The sequence below is a fragment of the Pipistrellus hanaki genome, assembly GCF_964339955.1.
Source record: "Pipistrellus hanaki genome assembly, chromosome: 17".
Taxonomy (NCBI): Eukaryota; Metazoa; Chordata; class Mammalia; order Chiroptera; family Vespertilionidae; genus Pipistrellus; species Pipistrellus hanaki.
Window position 1 is genome coordinate 40,403,465 of NC_140519.1, and position 23,773 is coordinate 40,427,237.

Here is a 23,773-nt window from a genome sequence, read left to right on the forward strand (position 1 = left end):
TGCATCTTCTCCAACAGCTGGGCATGCCGGCCTTTGGTGTTTCTGGTGTCAATCAATCACGTGAGCTCTGTGCTTTGACACGAGTGGAATGAGTCCTCTCCTAAGGAGCTCTTGAGGGCTGCCCTGGCCCATAGGACCTTTGCTGAGGGACCTCAGGTCTTCAGTGTCTCAGAGACAACCGCTGGGCTATGAGCTTATACATAGTGGTTTTAGGTGAATTTTGTTATTAGTCCAGCTAGAAGAACTCACTAAGGGGAGAGGGGAGACTTCATTCTGCTGGACACTACTGCACAACAACTGTACATTTTGAAAAATACAACTTCATGAAATCAATCCATCAGTGTTGGGACAGAGTTTGTCACAGGAAAATACAGTAAATGGACTTATACGGTCTGGAAGGACAACTGCAGCACTCGCTTGTCAAAGTTTATTATTATTATTTTTTTTTCATTTTTATTAAATCTTCATTGTTGAAAGTATTGTCACAGGTGGCTCTGTCAAACAAGACGAGGGTATTGAGCTTGTCCCGAACTCTGCCCTGGGACCTCTTCTTCTGGTTGGCCTTGTTCCTGGACTTGTCCCCTGGGTCTTTGTCTTTCTCGGCTGACCGGCCAGCATCTTTCTCCTCTGAGTTGTCCTTTGGGCAGCACAGCCAGGCTCGGGGAGCAGGGCCTCCACAGCTGCCTCACCGAGATGTCAGACTGAGAGCTCGTCTCTCTCCACTGTAAGTCATAGAACTGTCTTTGTGAATTAGGCGAATAGCAAGGTATGGAGTCTTGGATGTTGTTCTTGTATCTTTATATTTTACTACTATTTTTGATAGCATCATTGATGATTAAATGTAACTAGTAACTAAAAACTACATAGGCAAATTCTCTGGGTGAGTACAAAGCCTTTACTAATAAAAAGAAGTATTGGGTCGGCAACTAAGTAATTGCGGATTTTTAAAAGAAAATCAAAGACAATTTTTTCATGGAACTAAATAACTTTATTCTGTAATGTATTGCCCATTTTGATCAATGACCTTTTGCCATCTTTCAGGCAGCATCATAATCCCACGTTCAAAAAACTTCTGGTTTTTATTAGCAAAAAACTGAATCAGGTACGATTTGACATCATCATCATTATTGAAATTTTTACCATTCAAGGAGTTTTGTAAAGATCGAAACAAAAAGTAATCAGATGGTGCAAGGTCAGGACTATATGGTGGATGTGGCAAAACATCCCAACCAAGCTCCATTAATTTTTGCCGAGTGACCAAAGATGTGTGTGGCCTTGCATTGTCATGATGGAATACAACACCTTTTCGATTTGTCAATTCGGGCCGCTTTTCTTCAACTGCATTGTTTAATTTTGTTAGTTGTTCAATGTAGACATCAGAATTGATCGTTCGGTTGGGTGGTAAGAGTTCAAAGTAGACAATTCCTTTGTAATCCCACCAAACTGATAACAAAACCTTCTTTTGATGAATATCAGCTTTTGATGTTGTTTGAGTTGGTTCACCTGGCCTGCTCCACGATCTTTTCCGCTTGATATTGTTGTAAACAACCCATTTTTCATCGCCAGTTATCAGTCGTTTTAAAAATGGATCATTTTCATTATGTTTCTTTAGCAAATCGCAGCTGCTAATGCGTTGCGTTAACTGTGATTCTTTCAGTTCGTGAGGAACCCATGTATCGAGTTTTTGAACATAGCCAAGTTGTTTTAAGTGATTTTCAATGCATGTATGTGATACATGAAGCTTCTCTGCAATCTCACGTGTTGTACTGTGACAGTCCGAATTGATTATTGCTTTGATTAGGGCGTCATCAACTTCAACTGGACGACCAGAGCGTTTTTCATCTTTGAGTGAAAAATCACCAGAACGAAATTTGGCAAACCAATTTTGACACTGCCGTTCTTTTAAAGCTTCGTCACCATAAACAGCACATAACTTTTTATGAGCTTGCAATGCGTTTTTCCCTTTGCAGAAATAAAAAAGCAAAATATGACGAAAATGTTCCTTTTGATTTTCCATTTTTCAACGAACGCCAAACGAAAACTACAAAACAGATCAAAAAACTTTTTTTACTGATTAACAGCTGAATAGCCAACTATCAAATAACAAAATGTGTTTTACATTTGTACTACGTCTGCAAACCTAAAAATTCAACTGAAGCCATATATGTGTGAAACCCGCAATTACTTAGCTGCCGACCCAATAGAATATCACATAGCTCTATCTTTTAAAAAATCACTTTTATTTCACAAATCATATACATACATATATATATATATATATATATATATATAGAGAGAGAGAGAGAGAGAGAGAGAGAGAGAGAGAGAGAGAGAGTAGAAAGGTTATAGACAAGGCCCCATGAATCCCTCTCCCCCTCTGATTTTGGTCCCCTCTCTTTTCCTCAGAGACAAATATTGTTATTTCACACACACACACATATGTAAATTTCTGTATAAAATATATAACTATGGTAACATGGTGTATAATAGTTTTTTCCCATATGAAAGTGCTTTTTACCATCTATTTGCTTTTTTAAAAAAAATTATTATTATTCATTAGATGCCTATCTACGTATATAAATCTTCTTTTTTTAAAATGTATGTTATTGACTTTTTACAGAGAGAAAGGGAAAGAGATATAGAGTAGGGAGTTAGAAACATCAATGAGAGAGAGTCATCGATCAGCTGCCTCTTACACGCCCCCCCACTGGGGATGTGCCTGCAACCAAGGTACATGCCCTTGATCTGAATTGAACCCGGGACCTTTCAGTCTGCAGGCCAACACTCTATCCACTGAGCCAAACCGGTTTTGGCTATAAATCTTCTTTATACTTTTAGGTTGTTGTGTAGCGTTGGGCAGGGGAAGTCTTCCCTCTCCCCTTCGTGGTCCTTCTGGCTGGACTAATAATAACATTCACACAGACCAGATGAACAGAAGAAAAAACAAACAAACAATTTAATGCATGCCCACAGGAGATCATAAATTAGGCTCAGAGAAATGAACAAGTTGGCTAGTTATCCTTTTTAAACAAAGAAACAATACATTTGTGAAGCTGGTGATAGGACAAAAACACTTAGGTTTGGCTGCTCATTAGTGAGGAATCTCAACACCGTTTGGGCCTGGGAAGGAAGTTAGTGAAGGAGTCACAAGGTTTGTTTGTGTAAGCTTTTTGGCCCTGATTCCTTCACGCTAGCAATAAGGGTGTCTTTTTTTTTTTTTTTTAAATCATTTTTATTAAATCTTCATTGTTGAAAGTATTGCCTATGTCCCTCCCCCCATTGACCCCTTCTACCCCGCCGCCACCGCATGCCCCAGGCTTTCACCACAGGATGTCTCTCTCAGCCCCCTGGAGCAGGGAGGGCACCTTCCCCAGGGCAGATGTATTTCCTGCATCAGGAGACATGGGAGGGCCGGCCTGCCCTCTGGCACTGGCTGCTTGTCAAGAAACTTTACATCAAAGTCACCCATATCCCACTGGGAGATCATTTGGGGCAGCCTGCTCCGGGCTCCACAGTAGAATTCCATAATCTAGGGAAACCACAGCTTTTTAATTATCCAACTGATGATGACTACATCGATTCCACTCTCCCCTGGTACGGTGGCCCAGAGAGGCCCCCACAGGCTCTGCAATGGAGGGGGGTTTCTGTGGAAGGCATGGAGGACTGGAATGCCCAGGCATCAAGGTGTGCATGTTTGCGGCTCAAATAGATTCTGCCAGTTGTCCTCCGAGCTAGATAGTTCTCTTTGTACTCCCACCAGCAATATAGGAGAGGACCCATTAGCCCATACCATTTCTTTAAAATAAATTTTTTAATTGATTATTTTATAGAGAGGAAGGGAGGGAGATAGAGAGTTAGAACCATCGATGAGAGAGAAACATCGATCAGCTGCCTCCTGCACACCTCCCACTGGGGATGTGCCCGTGACCAAGGTACATGCCCTTGACCAGAATCGAACCTGGGACCCTTCAGTCTGCAGGCCTACGCTCTATCCACTGAGCCAAACTGGTGAGGGCAGCCCATATACCCTTTCAATGTAATATTAGCAGACTTCTTAACTCTTGCCATTCTGGTGGGTAAGAAATGATAAGCTTGTTATTGGAAGTTTGCATGTCTCTATTTTTCTGGCATTCTTACATAACCTGTCAAGTACCCAATTCAACGACAGAAGCAGATGGGGTTGGGGTAAGTCTTTTCTATCCTCTCATGGCACACAGCGGTAGGAACAGGGTAGGCTCTGATAGTTAGAGGCTAGAGGATGTATTGATTAGCTTGGGCAATTTTTAAATTTCAAAAAATAAAACAGCAGAAGTGGAAACTTCGAGAAAGGAAGATGCCGCCGATCTGATCCAAGGGGGACAGGGAAGGGGAGCCCTCAGAGAACACGGAGAGATTCTAAGGGCGTCTGCAGGGAATGGGAAGGTGAGACGCTGGCTTTCCCTTTCGGCTGCCTCCCCGTGCATCAGCGTGTTTCCTGCCTCCTGGTGTCTCTCTGGGGAGAAGAGACTTCAGGCCTGCTTTCCCCAAGGACAGACGGACCCTGCGTGCTCCTCTGGCTGTCCTTTCTGCTCCAGCTGTTGCTCTCGGCAGGCGTCTTTCCTGCACCTGCTGGGGACAAGGGGGTGCCGTTTCCACCACCAGCCTCACGGCCAAGTGCGGAGAGGACAGGCTGGGGATTGGTCGCAGGGACGGTGGCCCTCCTGGTCAGGCCCCGTGGCCTTTGAAATAAGTTTATTATTAGTTATTATGAGTCCAGCTGGAAGAACGAGTCCAGGGACAAGGCCAAAAAGAAGAAGGCGTCCCAAGGCAGAGCTCGGGACAAGCTCAATACCCTCGTCTTGTTTGACAGAGCCACCTGTGACAATACTTTCAACCATGAAGGTTTAATAAAAATGAAATAATAATAATAATAATAAACTTTGACAGGCGAGTGCTACAGTTGTCCTTCCAGACCGTGTAAGTCTATTTAGTCAGTTTTTGTCCCCAACGATGGCCCAGGCCACACTGAGAAGCTCTGTGCCAGACTCTCCTGTGGGTTCCGGGCCCTGGAATCACCAGCCCAAAACACAGCACACCTATGTCAGGTTCTGCATGGGCCTCGTCTACGGATTCATCCTCTAGGTTTGCACACCCCTGGGCCAAGGGACAGCTGTTAGAGGGAGCAGCAAAAGTGGAGATTGAATATGTGTGCGGGGCTGTCCATACGCAGGCATCTGAGGCCCTTTCGGTGCCAGATGGAGGGGAGATGGGAAGAAAAGGGGTTCAGACTGCTGGCTGGTGGAGGAAGAGGGTGCAAGGATTTGGGGTAAGCCCAGCTGCAGGAACCCATTTCTCTGCCCATCTGGAACCCACCTACAGTGCTCCCATGCGCTAGGGCCTGCCAGTCAGGAACTCTGGGCCAGGTGTTTTCTGCTGTGACTCCCAACGTTTTGATTTTCCTCCGTGGCCACAGCTGAGAGCCTCTCAGCAGTTTGCAGAGCAGGTGGGTGACACATGGACTCACTGGTGGCATGTGACATTTGGCTCACTGCTTCCTCCGCGTTGGGACTGGAGCCTCAGCCACCCCTCCCCCACTCAGCACAGACACACTGTGCTTCTGATGCCGCCTCAACACTCTGGGGAAGGATTGTGTTGGTTTTCCTGAAGCATGACGAAAGGCAAACAAACCCAGGCGAACGCCCCAAAGGAAGATAGGCAAATGATTTGACAATTTAAAACAAACACCTAATTAGGTAATAGGCATACAGATAATATAATATTTTTTATTATTAAGAAGAAGTTACACGTCTTGACTTTTTAGTAAGTTAAGAAATGTAAATTCAGGCAATGAGATACTTTGTTTTGCCTCTTCACCCGACAAAGATGGGAAACAAAAAGGGAAATATTCAGTGTCTGTGAGGGTTTAGGGTGAGGGATTGGGTAATGTTGCATTTCATGTACTCTCAGCAACAGGGCAATGGGGTAATTGGAGATTTATAGGGATGAACATAGCCATACATTGAAAAAGACCTTACCACGTGCATATCCTTTGAAATCATGAACACAGGGTTTCCATCTTCTTACATCGTGGGTTGCTGATGCAAACAGTGATGTCAGCCTCATTCCTGACTTTTGTCCTCTTCTGAAGCGTTTCTTGTTCTCAGTGATGTTCTGAAATTTCACCAAGATCTATCTAGGTTAGTTTTCTTTTTGTTTATCCTGCCAAGTACTTGGTAGGCTATTTCGGTTTCACATTGTTCTTCTGCTCTGAGAAATACTTAAGCCAGAACATTTGCTGGAATGACTCACAGAACCCCGGGCCAGTTACTTACACTTACGGTAGAGGACAATGTAAAGGGTGCAGATGGAAAGCCAGATGAAGAGGTAGGTAAGGCGAGGTCCAGAAGAGTCCCCAGTGCAGGAGCATCTGTCCCCCTGAGGTTGAGGTGCGCCATCCTCCTGGCACCTGGGGGTGCTTTTACCAACCTTAAAGGTTCCCTAACATCATCATGTAGGAGATTTTATGGGGGGTTGATCATTAGGTGTGATCAATTATTAACTCAACCTCTAGCTCCTCTTCGTCTCCCGAGAGGTGGGGGGTGAGACTGAAAGTTCCAAGCTCCTGATCAAGGTTAAGTCTTTCTGGCAATCAGCTCTTATCCTGAGGCTGTGGGGAAGGGGGGCATGTGTTGCCTCGTTAGAACAAATTTGCCTATTTTTAAATATATATATTTTATCGATTTTTTTTTTTTTACAGAGTGGAAGAGAGAGGGATAGAGAGCTAGAAACATCAATGAGAGAGAATCATCGATCAGCTGCCTCCTACACACCCCACACTGGGGATATGTGCCCACAACCAAGGTACATGCCCTTTACTGGAATCGAACCGGAGACCCTTCAGTCCGCAGGCTGACGCTCTATCCACTCAGCCAAACCGGTTTCGGCCAAATTTGCCTATTGCTCCCAAAGTTCCAAGGATTGTAGGAGCCAGGAGCAAAGACAGTGGTCATTACCAAAGGTGCTCTCTCATTCTATCACTTGGGAAATGACAAGGGTTTTAGGTGTTCTGTGCCTAGAAGTAGGGATGAAGACCAAATACATATTTCTTATTATATCACATGGACCGCTCTATCCCTGCTGACTGGCCTCAGCTGGTGCAGGAGTAGAGGGGACAACATACCTGGCTGCTCCTGGCCTTCCTATCACACAGCCCCTGCCCACTTCTGGTCTCCCTCTCCCACTCTCCCTCGTGCTGTATGCTGCTCTTTATCCGTGAAGTCCTCCCTCTAGTCCTCCTCTTGCGTTTCAGGGAGGCTGTGTATGTACACGTATTCTATCGTTTCTTGGCATTTGTTATGGGAATTATGTAAAAAACTGTATAACCTTCGAACCAGTAATCCGATTCTAGGAATCCATCCTGAGGATGTAATTAAAAATAAAGATTTAACTACGAAGAGTTTCATCAGAGTAACATTTATTTTGAGAACATATATTCAACTAGAAAGGATTAGTAAAGTAAATGGTGACATATTCCCATAACAGCAGACCGTGCAAAAAGCAACATGACAACATTTAATGGCATGGGGAAATGCCATTGATGTATTAAGTAAAACTATCAGGTTATGAACTTATTTTTAAGCATCTCATCTTTGTAAAACAAAACAACACACATGTTCTTATCGAAAAGGGTTACTTGGCATGGTGGGATTTCTGGTGACTCTCCTTCTTTTTGGCTGAAAGTTTTCCACTCTCTTGGGGCTTGTTTGTGGCAAGACTCTAGTGCCATGCCCTGTCTCCCTCCCCCAGGTGTGCTGGAAGATGGACCGTCCTCCAATGGCGTGCCCCGATCTACAGCCCCAGCCGGAATATCCAACCCCGAGAAGAAGACGAGCTGTGGGACACAGTGCTCCAACCCTCAGAGCCTCGGCGCAGGCGCTTTGACCCAGAAACACAACGGCCTTCGGACCACAGAGGTAGGTAGGTCCCAGCCACACACCAACTTGGGCCTGGGGAGAAGGAGAGACTGTGCCCTTGGGAAAAATACAGCGAAGGTTCACCTTGCTAATGGGTATTCTCTGCCTCACGCATGTGAACATTGCTGCAAACAAAATAGCAAGACGCAACACCTACCCCACCCCCTGCCCTTGAGGGTTGGTAGGTTTAGTTGAATCAGCTGAAATGGGTCCTTGATGTTGGCACTCTAACGGAGATGTGTTTGCTTAAAGTCACTTTGTTCAAGGATCGCCTTTCCCGTGTCAGGTCTCACCATCTTGATCTTGAGGACTGTGCTGGCTGTAGCAGCCAGTCTTAGGCCAGGCAGTCGGCCAGTCTTAGGGGTTGGCAGCATGGGGAGTAGATAGGGAAGGAGAGAGAGGACCAGGCGGGCTGTGCGAAGCCCCTAGGGGGAGGGACTCTTGCCGCAGAATGTTGCTGTTGGGAAGGAAGTAGGACGGTGGGTTCCCTGGCCTCGCTCGCATCCTTGCTGACCCTTGCTTCCTCTCTGAGCTCTGGTTGGGAAATGCTCCTCCTGTGGGAACGAATGTCCTTGGGAGGCCAGCCCAGACTCAGCAGCCTCTTCCTCCTTCCACTCTGCCTCCCTCCTGCTTCCTCATCTTTCCCATCTCCCACCTCCATTTCAAGTCCACTGCTCACTGTATGCTCCACACTCATTTCCCGCCTCTCCCCTGTTATAACTTACTGGTCCTGTCCTCTCAGGCCAAGGCCCTCTGCTTTCTGAGGCACAACTGGTCATCTAATGATGGAATTCCTGCTCACGTCAGTACACTACCTCTCTAAGCTTTGGTCAAAAGACCTGTTGCAAACTTCAGCTCTAGCACTCAGTAAGGAAGTAGCCTTGCAGGAATCACTTAATCTCTCAGAGTCTCAGGTTCCTTAGCCACACAAGTGGAAATAATGCCAAAATAAGAGAGCAGATGGGCCTGCTCTTTGTAAACTGAGAAGCACTATAAGAAAGGCAGGATGGATGAATAGGGATGGTTGAGGCACACAGTGCCATAACCCAATTATTATTATTTTTTAAATATATTTTCATTGATTTCAGAGAGGAAGGGAGAGGGAGGGAGGGAGGGAGGGAGGGAGGGAGGGAGGGAGGGAGGGAGAGAAAGAAATATCAGTGATGAGAGAGAATCGTCCATCTGCTGCCTCCTGCAGACCCCACACTGGAGATTGAGCCTGCAACTCAAGCATGTGCCCAACCAGGAATCAATCCATGATCTCCATATGGTCCATAGGTCCATGCTCAACCACTGAGCAATGCTGGCTGGGCCCATAACCCGACTACGTATGCAAAACTGATGGTGGCCATTCAGATACAGTAGACGATAATGGGTAGGGAGAAGATTTAAGGATCACAATGGCCCTTCCTGAGGTTCCTGGTGCCTACGTTGCCTGTGCATCAGCTGGCCTTCTAGAAGCGTAACCATCAGTGCTGTCTCCCAAGGCGGACTGGGCCCCACAGAACTACACTCAGAAGCTCCAGGATGGGCCCTGCCACCTGCCCCAAAGCCCAGCCCCCTCCCCACCCTTGTGCGCTTTCCCTCTGAGCCAGGATGTGTGTGGTAGAGAGGAAGCCCCTGTGCCTGGTGCATGACGTGGCGCACCGTTTGCTTTCTCACCGCCCCGCCTGCCCCATCATCCATCACTGTACCATTGTGTCCTGAGGTTTACAGAGCGCTTTTGGATCTCCTGGTTTGGTAAATCTTCCCAAGAGCGTTTTGCGAAGTAAGCGTCATCCTCTTTTGATAGACAAGGAAACCGGGCTGCATTTAGTAATTGTCTGACCGGAACTGGCTGTGTAAGTGCTGGAGGTGGGCGCCAGTGACTTTGAATTGAAACAGGCGACGATTAGAAAGGGGTGTGGGGGGAGAGCATAGAGATCTGAAAGTACTTTTTTGCTGAAGAAGAATGTGTATTAGTCAGCTATGGTCGTGATAATGCTGCATGACAAAGCCCTTCGACAGCCACGGGCTTAAAATAGCCATCCTTTTCCTCCTCATAGTCAGTGGCAACCTGACCGAACTCCAGGCCTCACTGAACCTTGTGTATTGTTCTGGGAATCGGGCCAAAAGAGCAGCAACATTCTGAAGTATATTCTCCTCAAGACTCTGACTGCGTTGGGGCTCAGGGAAGGCTGCCCCAAAATATGCCACTTCGGCATATTGATTCCTTTTATTTATTTATTTTTATTATCGATTTCAGAGAGGAGGAGACAGATAGAAACATCAATGATGAGAGAGAATCATTGATTGGCTGCCTCCTGCATGCCCCCTATTGGGGATCAAGCCCACAACCTGGGCATGTGCCCTTGGCCAGAATCGAAACCTGGGACCCTTTAGTCCTCAGGCTGATGCTGTATCCACGGAGCCAAACCGACTAGGGCTATATTGATTATTTTTGATTAAAGTTACTTAAGAAACAGATGGTGCAAAAAGAGCACGCTGACTGTCCTTGGTCTCTGAAAGCAGGAAATAAATCTCGTTTGTGAAAGGTGCCCTCCCCAGCGGGAGGCAGGGAGACTGCTCATCGCCGAGACAGGGAAACTCCGGGCTACGAGGGCCGTGTACACAGCGTTGCTTAGATCTTCACTAATTGAGCACCCAAGCTTATGTTTCTTAGTCTTGTCAGTTCTTCATGAATTTATGGTTTCTTTGTCTAAAAAAAAGTATAAAAGCTGCCTGCTTTGGTCATTTCTTCAGGTTGCATTATCTTTGAGATCCCAGTAGATATGAACTTGATTTTCTCCTGTCAATCTGTCTCATGTCCATTTAATTCTTAAGCCTGCCAGAAGAACCCGGAAGGGCATAAGGAAAATAGAAAATATTTTCCTCCCTGGCAGCAGAAACCCAAGAGGGCGAAATCAAACTGTTCAAACACGTTTATGTCTCTGCTCACATCCTACCAACCAACCTCCTGTTGGCCAAAGCACAACACAAGGACAAGCTCTACAGCCCTAGAGCAAGGACGTATACTCTGTCCCTGGTGGAAAGACAGGAGCAATAATACAACCTACCACATATAACATACATACAGAGAAAACCACAAGTCACAGTTCAATGAATTAAAAAAACAAAACAAAACATTTTTATTTATTTTAGAGAGGAAAGGAGGGAGGGAAGGAGAGAGGGAGGGAGGGAAAGAGAAGCATCATTGGTGAGAGATAATCATTGATTGGCTGCCTCCTGCACGCTCCCTACTGGAGATCAAGCCCACAACCCAGGCATGTGCCCTTGATGGGAATCGTACCTGGGACCCTTCAGTCCTTAAGCCAATGCTCTATCCATTGAGCCAAACCAGCCAGGGCTCAATGGATTTTATAAGGTGACACACCCATGTAACCATCTTCCATATGAAGATATTATCCTCCTATGCCCTTCCCCAGTCATCACCACCCCCTCCCCCCAACATAACCACTTTCCAGCACTGTACTCCAGTTTTGTTTATTTCCAAGATTTTTATAAAGGAACTTACACAACATGTGCTCTTTTGCCCGATATTAATGCCAGTGGGAATTATCCATGTTGTTGTGAGTGGCAACATTTCCTCGTTTTCATATGTATGTTTCATTCTCCTGGAAGGACATTTGGGTTGTTTTCAGTTGGGGCTATTATGAACAATACAGCTATTACTATCTTGTTGTTGTTTATGTGTGTGTTTTTTAAATGTTAAACCTTTTAAAAATTGGGATTTATTGGGGTAACATTGGTTAATACCATTATGTAAGTTTCGGGTGTACAACTTTATAATACAGCTCTCTACTCCATTGTGCTCTCTGCCCCAAACCTAGTCTCCTTTCCTCCCCATACATTTGAACCCCCCTTTATCCTTTCATCCTCTCCATACCCCTTTACCCTCTGTAATCACTGTTCTGTTGTCCATATCAATGAGTTTGTTGGTTCATTGCTGCTTTCTGTTTACTACATCTGAGTGAAATCATACTGTTCTTGTCTTCTTCCATCAGACTTATTTCACTTAGTATGTTACCTTCAGGATCTACCCATGTTATCGGAAATGGCAACGTTTCATTGCTTTTATGGCCGAGGAGTCTTCCCTTGTACATACCACATCCTATGTGGAAGGATGCCTAGGTTGTTTCCATGTAACATTCTTGTGCATGCCCTTCTGTGGACATACACTTCTTTGGAGTACATATGTGGAGTGACATGGCTGGCTCCGTAGGACGGGGCTATATGCAACTTTGACAGAGACTAACAAACAGTCTTCCAAAGTGGTTACACCAGCTGACACGCTCAGCAGCGGCATATGAATTCTGGTTATGGAACATAAGAGTTTAAAGCCAGCCCTGACCAGTTTGGCTCAGTGGATAGAGCATCGGCCTGCGGACTCAATGGTCCCAGGTTCGATTCCGGTCAAGGGCATGTACCTTGGTTTCGGGCATATCCCCAGAAGTGGATGTGCAGTAGGCAACTGATCGATGTTTTTCTCTCATTGATGTTTCTAACTCTCTATGCCTCTCCCTTCCTCTGTAAAAAATCAATAAAATATATATTTTTTAAAAGTTTAAAGCCAGTTAGTTGTGCTTAGTCCTCCTAGACGTAGCTTAGGCCGCTAAGACATTGAGATATTATCTCACTACAGTGACTCTGAAATGTCGATATTGTTGTCTCCTGTCCACAAATGGGAATGGCGACTCCGAGGTAGCTGGGGAGAGCACGTCCCCAGTCCACACTCACGTGCACTCTGGGATCTCCTGTTGTTATAAAGTCTGGCCCAGCGGAGCCAGGCCCTGGGACCACAGCAGCGGCAGCAGGAAACTTTGGCGGGGAGTGAGGACCACACACACAAAGCACCAGAGGGCAGATGGCTCATACTGATAAGCCGGCCAGGCTGCTTTTGTGTTCACAGTTCAGTGAACAATGGCTACATTGGACTATTTCCAAGCTAAGATCCGGGAGCAGATAACTTGAGTGGTAAACGCTGCTCAATGCATCAGCGGTCTCCTAGGCTGCGAGCTCAGCAGCCACCAGATGTCCCGGGTCCCTGACGTGGCCGTGGCCAAGGTTTTCCATCTCCGGTGTCAGTTCACAAGACAGGTTACCTTGGATTTCCGTTTCTTTTCAGCAGGGCCATCTCATACCGAAACAGCTCTTGGCTACCTAGACCCTGTCCAAGGACCGGGGCTTTCCTCCGAATCCATCCAGGGCCGTGGCCATACTCTTTCTTCCCGGCTTGTCTCGTAGGCTCTGGACCAAAGCTTCCTGCGTTTTCAGCATCTCATAAGGACATAGAAAATAAGCAAGCAAGTGAATAATAAATATACACTGAGTGGCCAGATGGTGATGATCTCTGAACCCCTAATAATCTGGCCACTCAGTGTATATCCTATATAATAAAAGGCTAATGTGCAAATTGCCCCCTCAACCAGAAGTTTGACCAGTAGGCAGGCCGGCCAACCACCCATGTTCCCTCCCCCTGGCCAGGCTGGCCGGACCCCACCCATGCATGAATTCATGCACTGAGCCTCTAATATACATATATATATATATATATATATATATATATATATATATATATATACTGAGTGGCCAGATTATTATGTGTTCAGAGATCATGATAATGTGGACATTCTGTATAATCAAGCCATGGTTAAAAAACAGGAAGTACAGAGTGTGAGAGAGGGTGAGATGGTCCTCCATTCCCATTATCTTAGGAAATCCAGCCACATTCCATAAAATCACGCACCGAACACCTCTGGGGAGACCAAGTGTGACCAGAGCATAGAAGCAAGTGTTACTTAAAAAAAGAAAAAAAAAGAAAAAAAAGAAAAGAAAGTTGTTACTGATTTTAGGGAGAGAGGGAGGGAGAGAGAAAGAGAAACATCGATTGGCTGCCTCCTCTACGAACCCTAAGTGGGGATCGAACCTGCAACCTAGACATGTGTCCTGACCAGGAATCGAATGGGTGACCTTCCGGTGCACAGGATGACAGTCAACCAACTGGGCCACACCGGACAGGGCGAGCAAGTGTTGCTTTTCACTGTGCCCCTCTCCGCTCTGAATTTCCTTTGCTATAACTATGCGTTGCTTTTATGATTAGAATACTAGTTACACTGAAAAATTGTTGTCTGACAAATTGTAATCTCGGCCTTTTTTTCTTAGTTGTCTGCAAGGGACTGAAAGGGGACCTACCATGTTAGGCATAGATATATTTGCGAAGTCAGCGTTAGCCTGAGAACGTCTGTTTCCATTTGGGGGGACAGTGAGCGAAGAGGCTGAGCAGGTGTAGGCCAGTCTTGAGTCCAGGCCTCCCCGGAGCAGCCAGCCCATCCCCACTTCCACCCTATTGAGCAGGGGCCTTGACTTTAAACCCCGAGGGGGAGGGGGGGAAGTGCATCTGGGTTTGAGGCTACAGGGGAGATATCACAGTCAATCTGGTTCCCCTTGAGAGACTTCAGCCTATGAAGGACTCCTCATTAAAGAGGCAGGAGGAAGAGGACTAAAATCAATGCTTCACAGAGGACTCAACCTGCAGAAATTGAAACAAGGCCAGGGAAGAATGGAAAAGCTGTAAAACGGGGTGAGAAGCAGGAGGTGGCCCATTATCAAGCCGGAGGTGCTGAAACTCACAAAATGAGACTTTCAGAAGTGGGAGAAGGATTGAATGTGCAGACGGCTGAAAAAGCTCGAGGTGCCAAACAGGCTTCTGTCATCACTGAGTTGGGAGCCGTGAGATTTTTTTTTTTTTTTTTTTAAGCCAGTAATTACAATAAGGACACGTTTTCTTTTCCTGTCATTAAGTCCAGAGGGTGGGATGCTACATAAAAAGGTCTGGCTGGCTGGAAACCACATCAGAGGGGAAAACACATGGCATATACAAAATGCCACAGACCCGGAGGAACAGAATGGTATAATTATTTCGTGTATCTGCGTTGCTTTTTTTTCTCACGGGAGGGCAGAGCAATGTAGTTCTCAGAACTCCTAGATAAAATAATCTGGCTTTGTACCCTGTTTCCCCAAAAATAAGACAGTGTCTTATATTAATTTTTTCTCCCAAAGTTGCGCTAGATCTTATTTTCAGGGGATGTCTTATCTTTCCATGTGCTAGGTCTTATTTTCGGAGGATGTCTTATTTTCGGGGAAACATGATAGTTCCCCTTTTTTCTTTCTTTTTTTTTAAAAAAAATATATTTTATTGATTTTTTTACAGAGAGGAAGAGAGAGGGATAGAGAGCTAGAAACATCAATGAGAGAGAATCATTGATCAGCTGCCTCCTGCATACCCCCTACTGGGGATGTGCCCACAACCAATGTACATGCCCTTGACCGGAATCGAACCTGGGACCTTTCAGTCCACAGGCCGACACTCTATCCACTCAGCCAAACCAGTTTTGGCTGTAGTTCCCCTTCTTGTCTTCTTTCTCTCATTTGGGCTTGAAGCCTGAGGTGACCAGGTTGTAACTACATTGCAGTGATGACCGACCCCTAATAGGGGAGCTGCTGCTACAGGGGTGGGCACCTTCTCCCTGAGGCCTCAGACGCAAAAGCTTCTTCATAAAATGCTTCCGAGAAAACGCATTGTCATCCCAGGTGTTTAATTTTCGAAATACAATACCCTGTCATCATTTGAGAGTGGATTTGCTTGTGGCATAGAACCTTCTGTGCCCATCGCTGGGAGACTTGATCCAGTTGGTACTTGATCCAAGTGCATGTCTTCTGGAGTTGCGATTATTGATGTTATTTAAAAGTAGTAATAGTTGTGTCTCTCTCACATCGATGTTTCTCTCTCTGTCTCCCCCCGCCCCCTCCACTTCCCTTCCACTCTCTCTCTGAAAATCAATGGAAAATATCCTCAGGTGAAAATTCACACACACACACACACACACACACACACACAGAGGGGGGCGGGGGAAGTAGTAGTAGCAATAGTCATAGTTTCAGAAGAAGTAGAGTTTTCTACATAATTTTGGTCTGTTTGCCTGGCATCCTTTTGCGAGTATAATTAATGTTGATGGCTATCATTGGGGTGATTCACTGTCCTGGGGAGGCTCCCAGAATAGGGGACTGCCAGTTTTTAAAATTCTCACCTGAGGATATGTTCTTGTTGATTTTCAGAGAGAAGAAGGGAGAGGGAGGGAGAGAAACATCGATGTGAGAGAAGCATCGATTGGTTGCCTCCCAATACACGCTCTGACTCGGGATCAAATCCACAACCTAGGTATGTGCCCTGACCAGGAATCGAACCTGAAACCTTTTGGTGTGCGGGACCATGCTCTAACCAGCTTAGCCACCTGCCCGGGGCCTGGGACTTTCCGTTTAGAACAGGTCAGTCTTGGGTGGACCCGGAGAAGTTGGTCACCCTATTCATGCTAAGTGGCGTGCATAATTCTCTCAGAAAAAAAAAACAACACACTAAGAATCGAGTATTATTTCCCCAATTTCAGGGAAGGGGACTGACTGAGTTTCAAAGCTTAGAGCAGCAGGTCTGTGACCGCAAAGGGATGGGTGGCAAAGCCGTGTGCTCAATCCAGGCCTGTCTGGCCCGAAGCGTATCCCTTGAATGGCTCCCTTGTGCAGGCTTTTGCTGCACAGATTCAAGAAACCGCCCCTTTGTGCTTGAGGCTCTCACCACACATGTTCTCTGGCAGTTCTGGGAATGACGACCTCCTAGCCTTTGACTCTACCTAAACAGGCTGGGAAATTAAGAATCAACCGACTATTGAGTATTTGCCCAGATATTTAAGCTTAGAAAAACAGACTGAAATAGAGGGCAGAACGTTTTCTGAGCACGGTCTTTACTGACCGTTTGTGAAACCTTGCCAACCACTCGAAGGAAAGCAGCGAGGCCGTTCAGAAACGTTACATTTCCGTTCTGGAAAGCTCTCGGCCGTTTAGGGGAAACTCTGCCATCGACCTGGCCCGCCTCAATACGGCCTCTGTGTCCCCCCGCCAGGCCCCGTCCTCAGCGCTTCCACGCGAGAACACCTGAGCTCAGATGGAACTAGCCCCATAATTGCCACACTTTTCTTTAGGAGACAAGTGTGGCTGTGGGGCTGTATGACTTCGCCGCTGTTAGGGAAACATAAATCCGTAGGCGGCACTGCTGGCCCCAGTGCCAGCCCAGGCGTGAAAGGGCTGAGTGTAGGCTGACTCCTGAGACAGCGCTGACCACGGCTGTGAAGGCAAGGGGACACGGACACAGGTGGCGCTCGTACGCCCCTTCATCCATGTACTCAGCCAGAGTCCAACACAGAGCCTGCTGTGTCCCAGACCGAGCTGGGCACTGGGGGCGTGAAGAGGAGAACAGTGAAATCCTTTCTCATGCAGCCAATGAATAAGACTAACATTGCATGTAGTCAAAATCACCCTTAAATATCCCTCAAATCACCTAGCCCGGCCGGTGTAGCTCAGTGGTTGAGCGGCAATCTATGAACCAGGAGGTTACGATTCAATTCCCAGTCAGGGCACAGGCCCAGGTTGCAGGCTCCATCCCCAGGGGTGGGTGTCCAGGAGGCAGCTGATCAACGATTTTCTCTCATCATTGAATGTTTTTTTCTCTCTCTTCCCCTCTCCCTTCCTCTCTGAGTATGACCTTAGGTCACGTTCCTTAGAAGCAGGGTCTGCAATCAGGATTCTCACCGAGTGATTGAAAGTCTCCGGTGAGCCAAAACCGGTTTGGCTCAGTGGATAGAGTGTTGGTCTGCGGACTGAAAGGTCCCAGGTTCGATTCCAGTCACGGGCATATACATTGGTTGCGGGCACATCCCTGGTGTGGGATGTGCAGGAGGCAGCTGGTCGATGTCTCTCTCTCGTTGATGTTTCTAGCTCTCTATCTCTCTCCTCTCCTTTCCTCGCTGTAAAAAAAAAAAATCAATAAAGTATATATTTAAAAAAAGAAAAGAAAGAAAGTCTCAGGTGAAACCAGTATGAGTGGGGAAGCAGGGTGGGGCCGAGGACCAGGCTCAGCAGACACATCAGCCCAGCGAACGGCGACAGCGCAGCCTCAGCCTCATCCCACGGGAACTCCGAGCATGAGTGGCACCAGAGATGCATACTCCTTGAGGCAAAGGGGGCAGCCTTGTGTGTTCCCTACCATCAGGCCTTGGCTCGGGGCTGCTTCCAGGAATTAGGGTGAAACCTCTTGGGATCCAATCACAGGCAGGCAGGGTGCTGCTGTGAGCAGTGAGCAGCCGAAACTCACCGCGGCCGGTGGGATGGATGGACCTTTCACGTCCAGGCCGTCACCAGCAGCCACCTGGCGGGGTCTGTGCGACATGACAGAAGCCTGCACGTCATGGGTTAATAAAGACCTCAGAGCGGTTTCTTTTTCTCCAGGGAGCACAGCCCACCGTGTCTTTGGGAGCACTCCCGATGAAGCAGTTGCCTCGCGTGCAGGGGCTGTATTGCATAAACTACACGCGTGTGTCGTCAGTAACTCACACCCGCACGGGGAGATGCTCGCATTTGGGGGCTGCTCGTGCAGATCAGAGCCTGCCTGAGTTTCCCAGGAAGCAGACTCGGAGATGACATGAGACAGGATCCATACTGTGGGGGAGGGGGGGGGCGGGGGGGAGGGCTGGAAGCAGGAGCTGGTGGAGGAGAAGCTGAGCCACAATGCAGACCTGAGGACAGCCTCGGCCAACCTGGCCCCACCCCATGCGGAGCTCAGAGATAATCAGCCTGTCGGAGATAAACCAGGCCTTTTCTGGGCCAAAGAGCCAGGCTTTTGTCCGCCTGCCTCTGCCCCTGCTCCTGGGTCCACGTTGGGAAGGGCAGGCCTCTGTAGCGACAGCTGGAGGCTCTTTGCTGGATGTGTCCTCTGCAGCTGGACAGCGGGTCCCTCCTGGGTGGGAGTGTGGCCCGTCTCTGTCTGCCTCGGTGAAGACACTCACAGGGCGAGTCTCACACTCGCTCCAAGCACAGAGCCAGTGAGGGGAGGCACAGAGGCTCTCTCTAGCTAAAGTTTCCTCTCTAAGGGGGGCGGGGGGGGGGCATGCATATGGTTGAAGAACTTACAGTTTAGTCAACATTTTAGTATTTAATACGAAGTCTGGAATTTTATCCTTGGAGTATCTTCACTTAGAAGGGGATACCCTGTCCTATTTTTTTTTTTATTTTTTTTTACTTATTATACCATGTTTCTCCGAAAATAAGACATCCCCTGAAAATAAGACCTAGCACAACTTTGGGAGAAAAAATTAATATAAGACACTGACTTATTTTCGGGGAGACAGGGTACTTACTAAGTATTTTTTTTTCTTTTTCTTTTTTTTTTCTTCTTTTTTATTCAGTTAGAGCCATGGCCTAAGCACCTTCCATGAATTATCCTATTTAATCCTTAAAATATCCTTCTGTGAAAGGTACTGTTATGAATCCCTGTTTTACAGGCAAGGAAACTACAGGTTGGAGATGTTAGGAAAAACCTGTCCATTGTAAAATTATATAGTCAGGATGTTAGCCAAAGTCTGCCCGACTCCAAAGCTCAAACCCTTAACTACTGAAACCAACTGTGGAACCTTTCACGTTACCCTCTGATGGACCTCTGCTTGTTCGTTCACTCCCTCGGCAGTGTTGTACTGAGCATGCCCCCTGCCAGGCTCTGTGGTGTGAGAGATTCCCCAGAGAAGCCTACGAGAAGGAGCACACGCACATGGGTTCCCGGGGGCCATCCTTCCCGCCTCTGCGTGTGCGTGTGTGTGCATGTGCGTGTGTGTGTGTGTGTGTGTGTGTGTGTGTGTGTGTGTAACCCTCTCGGGAGACGAATGCAATGGGAGGCCTCTGGCTGTCTCCCAGGCACTCACTTCCCTGTGCTGCCCTTTCTAACAGGCTAAACGAGATGCGAAGCGAATGCCCACGAAGGAAGTCACCATCAGCGTCACAGAGCAGCACTCGGCAGGTGGAGGGAGTCGAGGAGTCGCGGAGAACTGTGCCCGCTAGGGCAGATGGACCTCTTCGGTGCCCATCTCCTACTGGATGGACCCCACGAGGAACCTCGAAGAGGAGGGTGCCCCTGCCGAACGTGGATGCCGCCAAGGGCCTCGAGAGACTGTCTGGCCCGGCAACCGACAGCTGCCCGAGCTCTCCGGACGTTCCCAGCCTCCTGGTTTCCGCATAAATGTGCTGGCACAGGGCTCACGTAGGCTAATAGGCTGCAAATGAGCAGCTCAGTTTGCTGCCTGGCGATGCCTGCGCTCAGGTCTGGCTTGGAAGGGCTGAGCTAAAGCCACAGGCCGGTTGATGAAGCAGAGAAAGTAGAAAGGGGTGGGAGTCACGTGTCAGCTCCACGCTCCCCTGGCCACGGGGATGTGCATCCTCTCTGGCAGGCCTCTGTCCTTCCTTTCTTTTTGAATGCCGCCATCACCAAGCTTGCTGCGTGCGATTAGATGTTGGCTCTCACCCAACGTGAAGCCAAGATGCATGAGAAATCAAGAGACAGGGAAACTCCCAGTCATTCTTGTTTCCCGAGCTCAAAGCCCGCCAACACCCCGGTGTGTCTTCAGGGGGTGGTCTCTATGATGCAGTCACACCCGTTTCTCGGTCGTCAATGCCCGCACCCCCATGCTGGTGTCCACATCGGCCTTTGAACCATCATATCACGGCCGCTGTGGTCAGTGCATCCAACCAAGGACGCCCCTGCGGGCTCAGCCAGACATTGCATCTTTCATAGCTTTCCGAGTCCCTTTGCTCGTGTTCTCCAGTGTTCTCTCTCGCAATCGGGGCATTTGCAATTGTTATTGAAAGAACGGACGCCGCTCACCAGCGGGAGATGATCAGACCAGGTTGGCTGCACACAGGGCTTCCCTTACCCTCTCCCTACGCAGCCCCAGGACCTTGCCATCTGCAGAGGAATCGCTTTAGAAAGTCAGTACCTAGTGAACGTGCAATCACACTGACATTAGATTGACATGCACTGTGTTAGAAATCAGGTAGCTGATGCAGGAAAAAAAAAATTTTTTTTTTCTGGGACTACGCATTTCTAGAATTTCTTTAAATGATGAGATGGAGTACTTGCCTCCAAAGTCGTGTAGCAAGGGTAGCAAGGGCTTGGGAAAGATAGGCCTGAAGTTGTACCAAATGCTACCAGTAAGCTGCATGGGTAGCAGACATTGGCTGCCTGCTGCTGTGTGCTTATATAACACGGTCCAGACAATGGGCATCAGCAGGTTCCAGTCCAGATCCTCCATCTCCTTATGCCTCGAACACAAATGGGCAGCGTCACTTCCTCCTCTTCTCCTTCAGTAGGTTGTATGTTTCTTCATGAAACGTTAAATGCCAACCTGGAGCCAGGCACCTCACAGACGCTGAGAGGCTGGCGTCTGGCCAGTCGCCAATCATATATCCCGGACCTGACCGTGGGCTTACTACGCAGAGACGGACGGAGACACTGAGGCCTCGTGTGTTGTGAATCGCTCTGTAGTGTGATCTCACTTTAAAAAATATATATATATATTTATTGATTTCAGAGATGATGGGGATCAAGCCCACAACCCGGGCATGTGCCCTTGACTGGAATCGAACCTGGGACCCTCCAGTCCGCAGGCCTACGCTCTATCCACTGAGCCAAGCCGGCTAGAGGACTGATCGCACTTGTGTATTCAGGACAGATTTCTGTCTTGAACTCTGATCACACGTCTGAGACATTCACCATTCTCAGAACGACAGTTTCCTCAAATCTCTGTCACTTTCTGATTCTTTGAGAAAGGGCTTTTCAGCAACTTCATGTTTTGAAATGTTTCATAATAATAATAATTATAATATAATTAAATAAAAGCAAAACCTGTGACTCCTATGTCCCCACCGGCATTACCGACCAGGAGCCCCGGCTGCCACAGGTGGACGTGGCTCCTGCAAGTTCAAGGGCTCACTGTCCCCGGGCATCTGCCCTGTGTGTGTGTAGAGGGTGTTCCTTCACCCGGCACTGCTGTCAGCCGCAGGCTAAGCCTCCTTTCTCCGCACAGCCTTGTTGTCCATCACTGAGTTGCTTGGGATCGATCCGCTGGAGAGGGTGTCTCCGTGTAACAGAGAGACAGCTTCTCACTCCCGGGGCAGAAGGGGATAGATGGCGTAGGTGGCCCACCCCTCTGCAGAGCAATCTGGATGCCACCAAGACCATTCCTGGAATGCTACTGGAGATTTGTCTGGCAATCTTTTCATGTGTATGTGGTGTGGGAACGGATTCTTATCACCCTATGAGCATAACACTTTCTATCGCAACGTTTGTGTCAATAAAATCATCAGTTTCAAACATACGGACAGTTACAAAGAATCTTTTACTGAGACCTTACATGTGTGTGTAGAGATGCTTAGATTTTTTTTTTTTTCACGTTCAAGCAAAGACCGCTCACATAAGAGATCCCTGTGACTCCTCCGAAAAGCCTTGTGAGGTGGGAAAGAGAATACTGTTAGCACCAGGTTACAGCCATAAAAGTATGTATGGTCCACTCAAACGGTAAGTGATGGAGCAGGTGTAAGTGAGGGAAGTTGGTCTGCAAATCCAGTGCTTCCCCCACCATAGAGCATGGTGCCCCTCTCCTGGCAAGAAGGGCTGGCATGGCTGGGAGACTCAGCCACGTAGGGTGGGAGGTTATCATGGAGCTGAACACAACACTGAGCCCACCTCTAAGGTGGTGGCGCAGTAACTGGAGCTCTTGGGGGAGGGGGGTTGTGTGTGGCTCAGGCTCCCTTCTCTATCCCTACCTCCCTACCTACGCCATCTATCTGACCTACTGTGATAGGGCACCTTTAATGAAGATCAGAAAAAAGAGAGACTTCTATGGGATTTGAAGGATTGGACTTGCACCCCTCAGAATTGCTGCTAAGACCTACAGGGGAGGGAAACCATGGCAACCAGGGACCTCTCTGCTCTGCCAATGCCCCAAGCAGACCTTGGATACATGGACGAAGGACTGTATGCTCACCCTTTTCCTGCCCCACCTCCTCGGCCGTGCTTCCATTCGCCCTTCCTGGCTAAGCTCTGCTAACCTTCACCTCTGTGACCCTCTAACTCCCGGGGAGGGTGACCTCGGAAGGACGGTGGGATGCGGGATTTTCAGCGCTGAAACCATGCAAGGTCGACTGCTCACCTGTTATTCCTGAGCCAATGATCTCCCAGCCGTTTTCTCCTTTGGTGATGGCCGCTGAGACGGAAGCGATTACAGTCAGTGACTTTTTGTGTATTCTTGTCTTCAAAGGACAAGATTGTTTTCATTCTGTTCAATTTTTTTTTTCTCCCTGTCAATGAAATGTTATGATTCATGTAGAAGGAGCTGCAGCTTTTCCTGAGAGGAAATTACGGAGCAGTAATTGCCAGCTTCTTCCTGTTCCCCCTGGAATAATCAGAGCCGCAAAGGGAGTCATTCTGATGGCGCCACATGATTAACCCCGATGGCAGTGCTGAAACCTAAGCTGGTAGGAGAGGGGCAGGAGGTAGGAAAGTTCCCCAAACAGAGCTGCCTCTCCCCACCTCAGCTACTTCTCCCGAGCAGCTACTCCTCCTGACTCTTCTGCTCACAATGCTGTAACATCCATTCTCTCACACTCTGCCTTTCTCTGTCCCTTCCTCATACCACTTCCTAGCCCTGTACCTTTGTCCTCTTCCATGGGTCTTGCAACTCACAGTCCACAGCCCACTCTTCACCAAACTGCTCAAAACAGAAACTCTGTTTTCAGATCTTGCCCCTTCCACTTTCCAACTGCCTTTTCCGCTCAGTGAATCACAGCCACCACCTTCCCTTGGTCACCACGCCTTCTGCAGAAGTCTCCTTACCTCTCCGCCTCCTCCCAACCTGCCTCTAATCCAGACTCCATGCTGCTGACAGAAT

The 23,773-nt window shown here is 47.8% G+C and overlaps 1 protein-coding gene across 2 annotated transcripts in view; it reads left to right on the forward strand.

Moving 5' to 3' along the window:
- The window catches only part of BAALC (BAALC binder of MAP3K1 and KLF4), a 43,019-nt gene extending 21,291 nt beyond the window's left edge, over nt 1–21,728 (forward strand). The window contains exons 2-3 of one of the 2 annotated variants that reach the window (XM_084864615.1): nt 7,786–7,956; nt 19,779–21,728. In XM_084864615.1, the coding sequence (XP_084720741.1) occupies nt 7,786–7,956; nt 19,779–19,783 (176 nt within the window). In that variant the 3' untranslated portion in view covers nt 19,784–21,728. The remainder of the gene's footprint in view (nt 1–7,785; nt 7,957–19,778) is intronic. The other variant, XM_084864614.1, reaches the window with a different exon arrangement.
- The last annotated feature ends 2,045 nt before the right edge of the window (nt 21,729–23,773 follow it).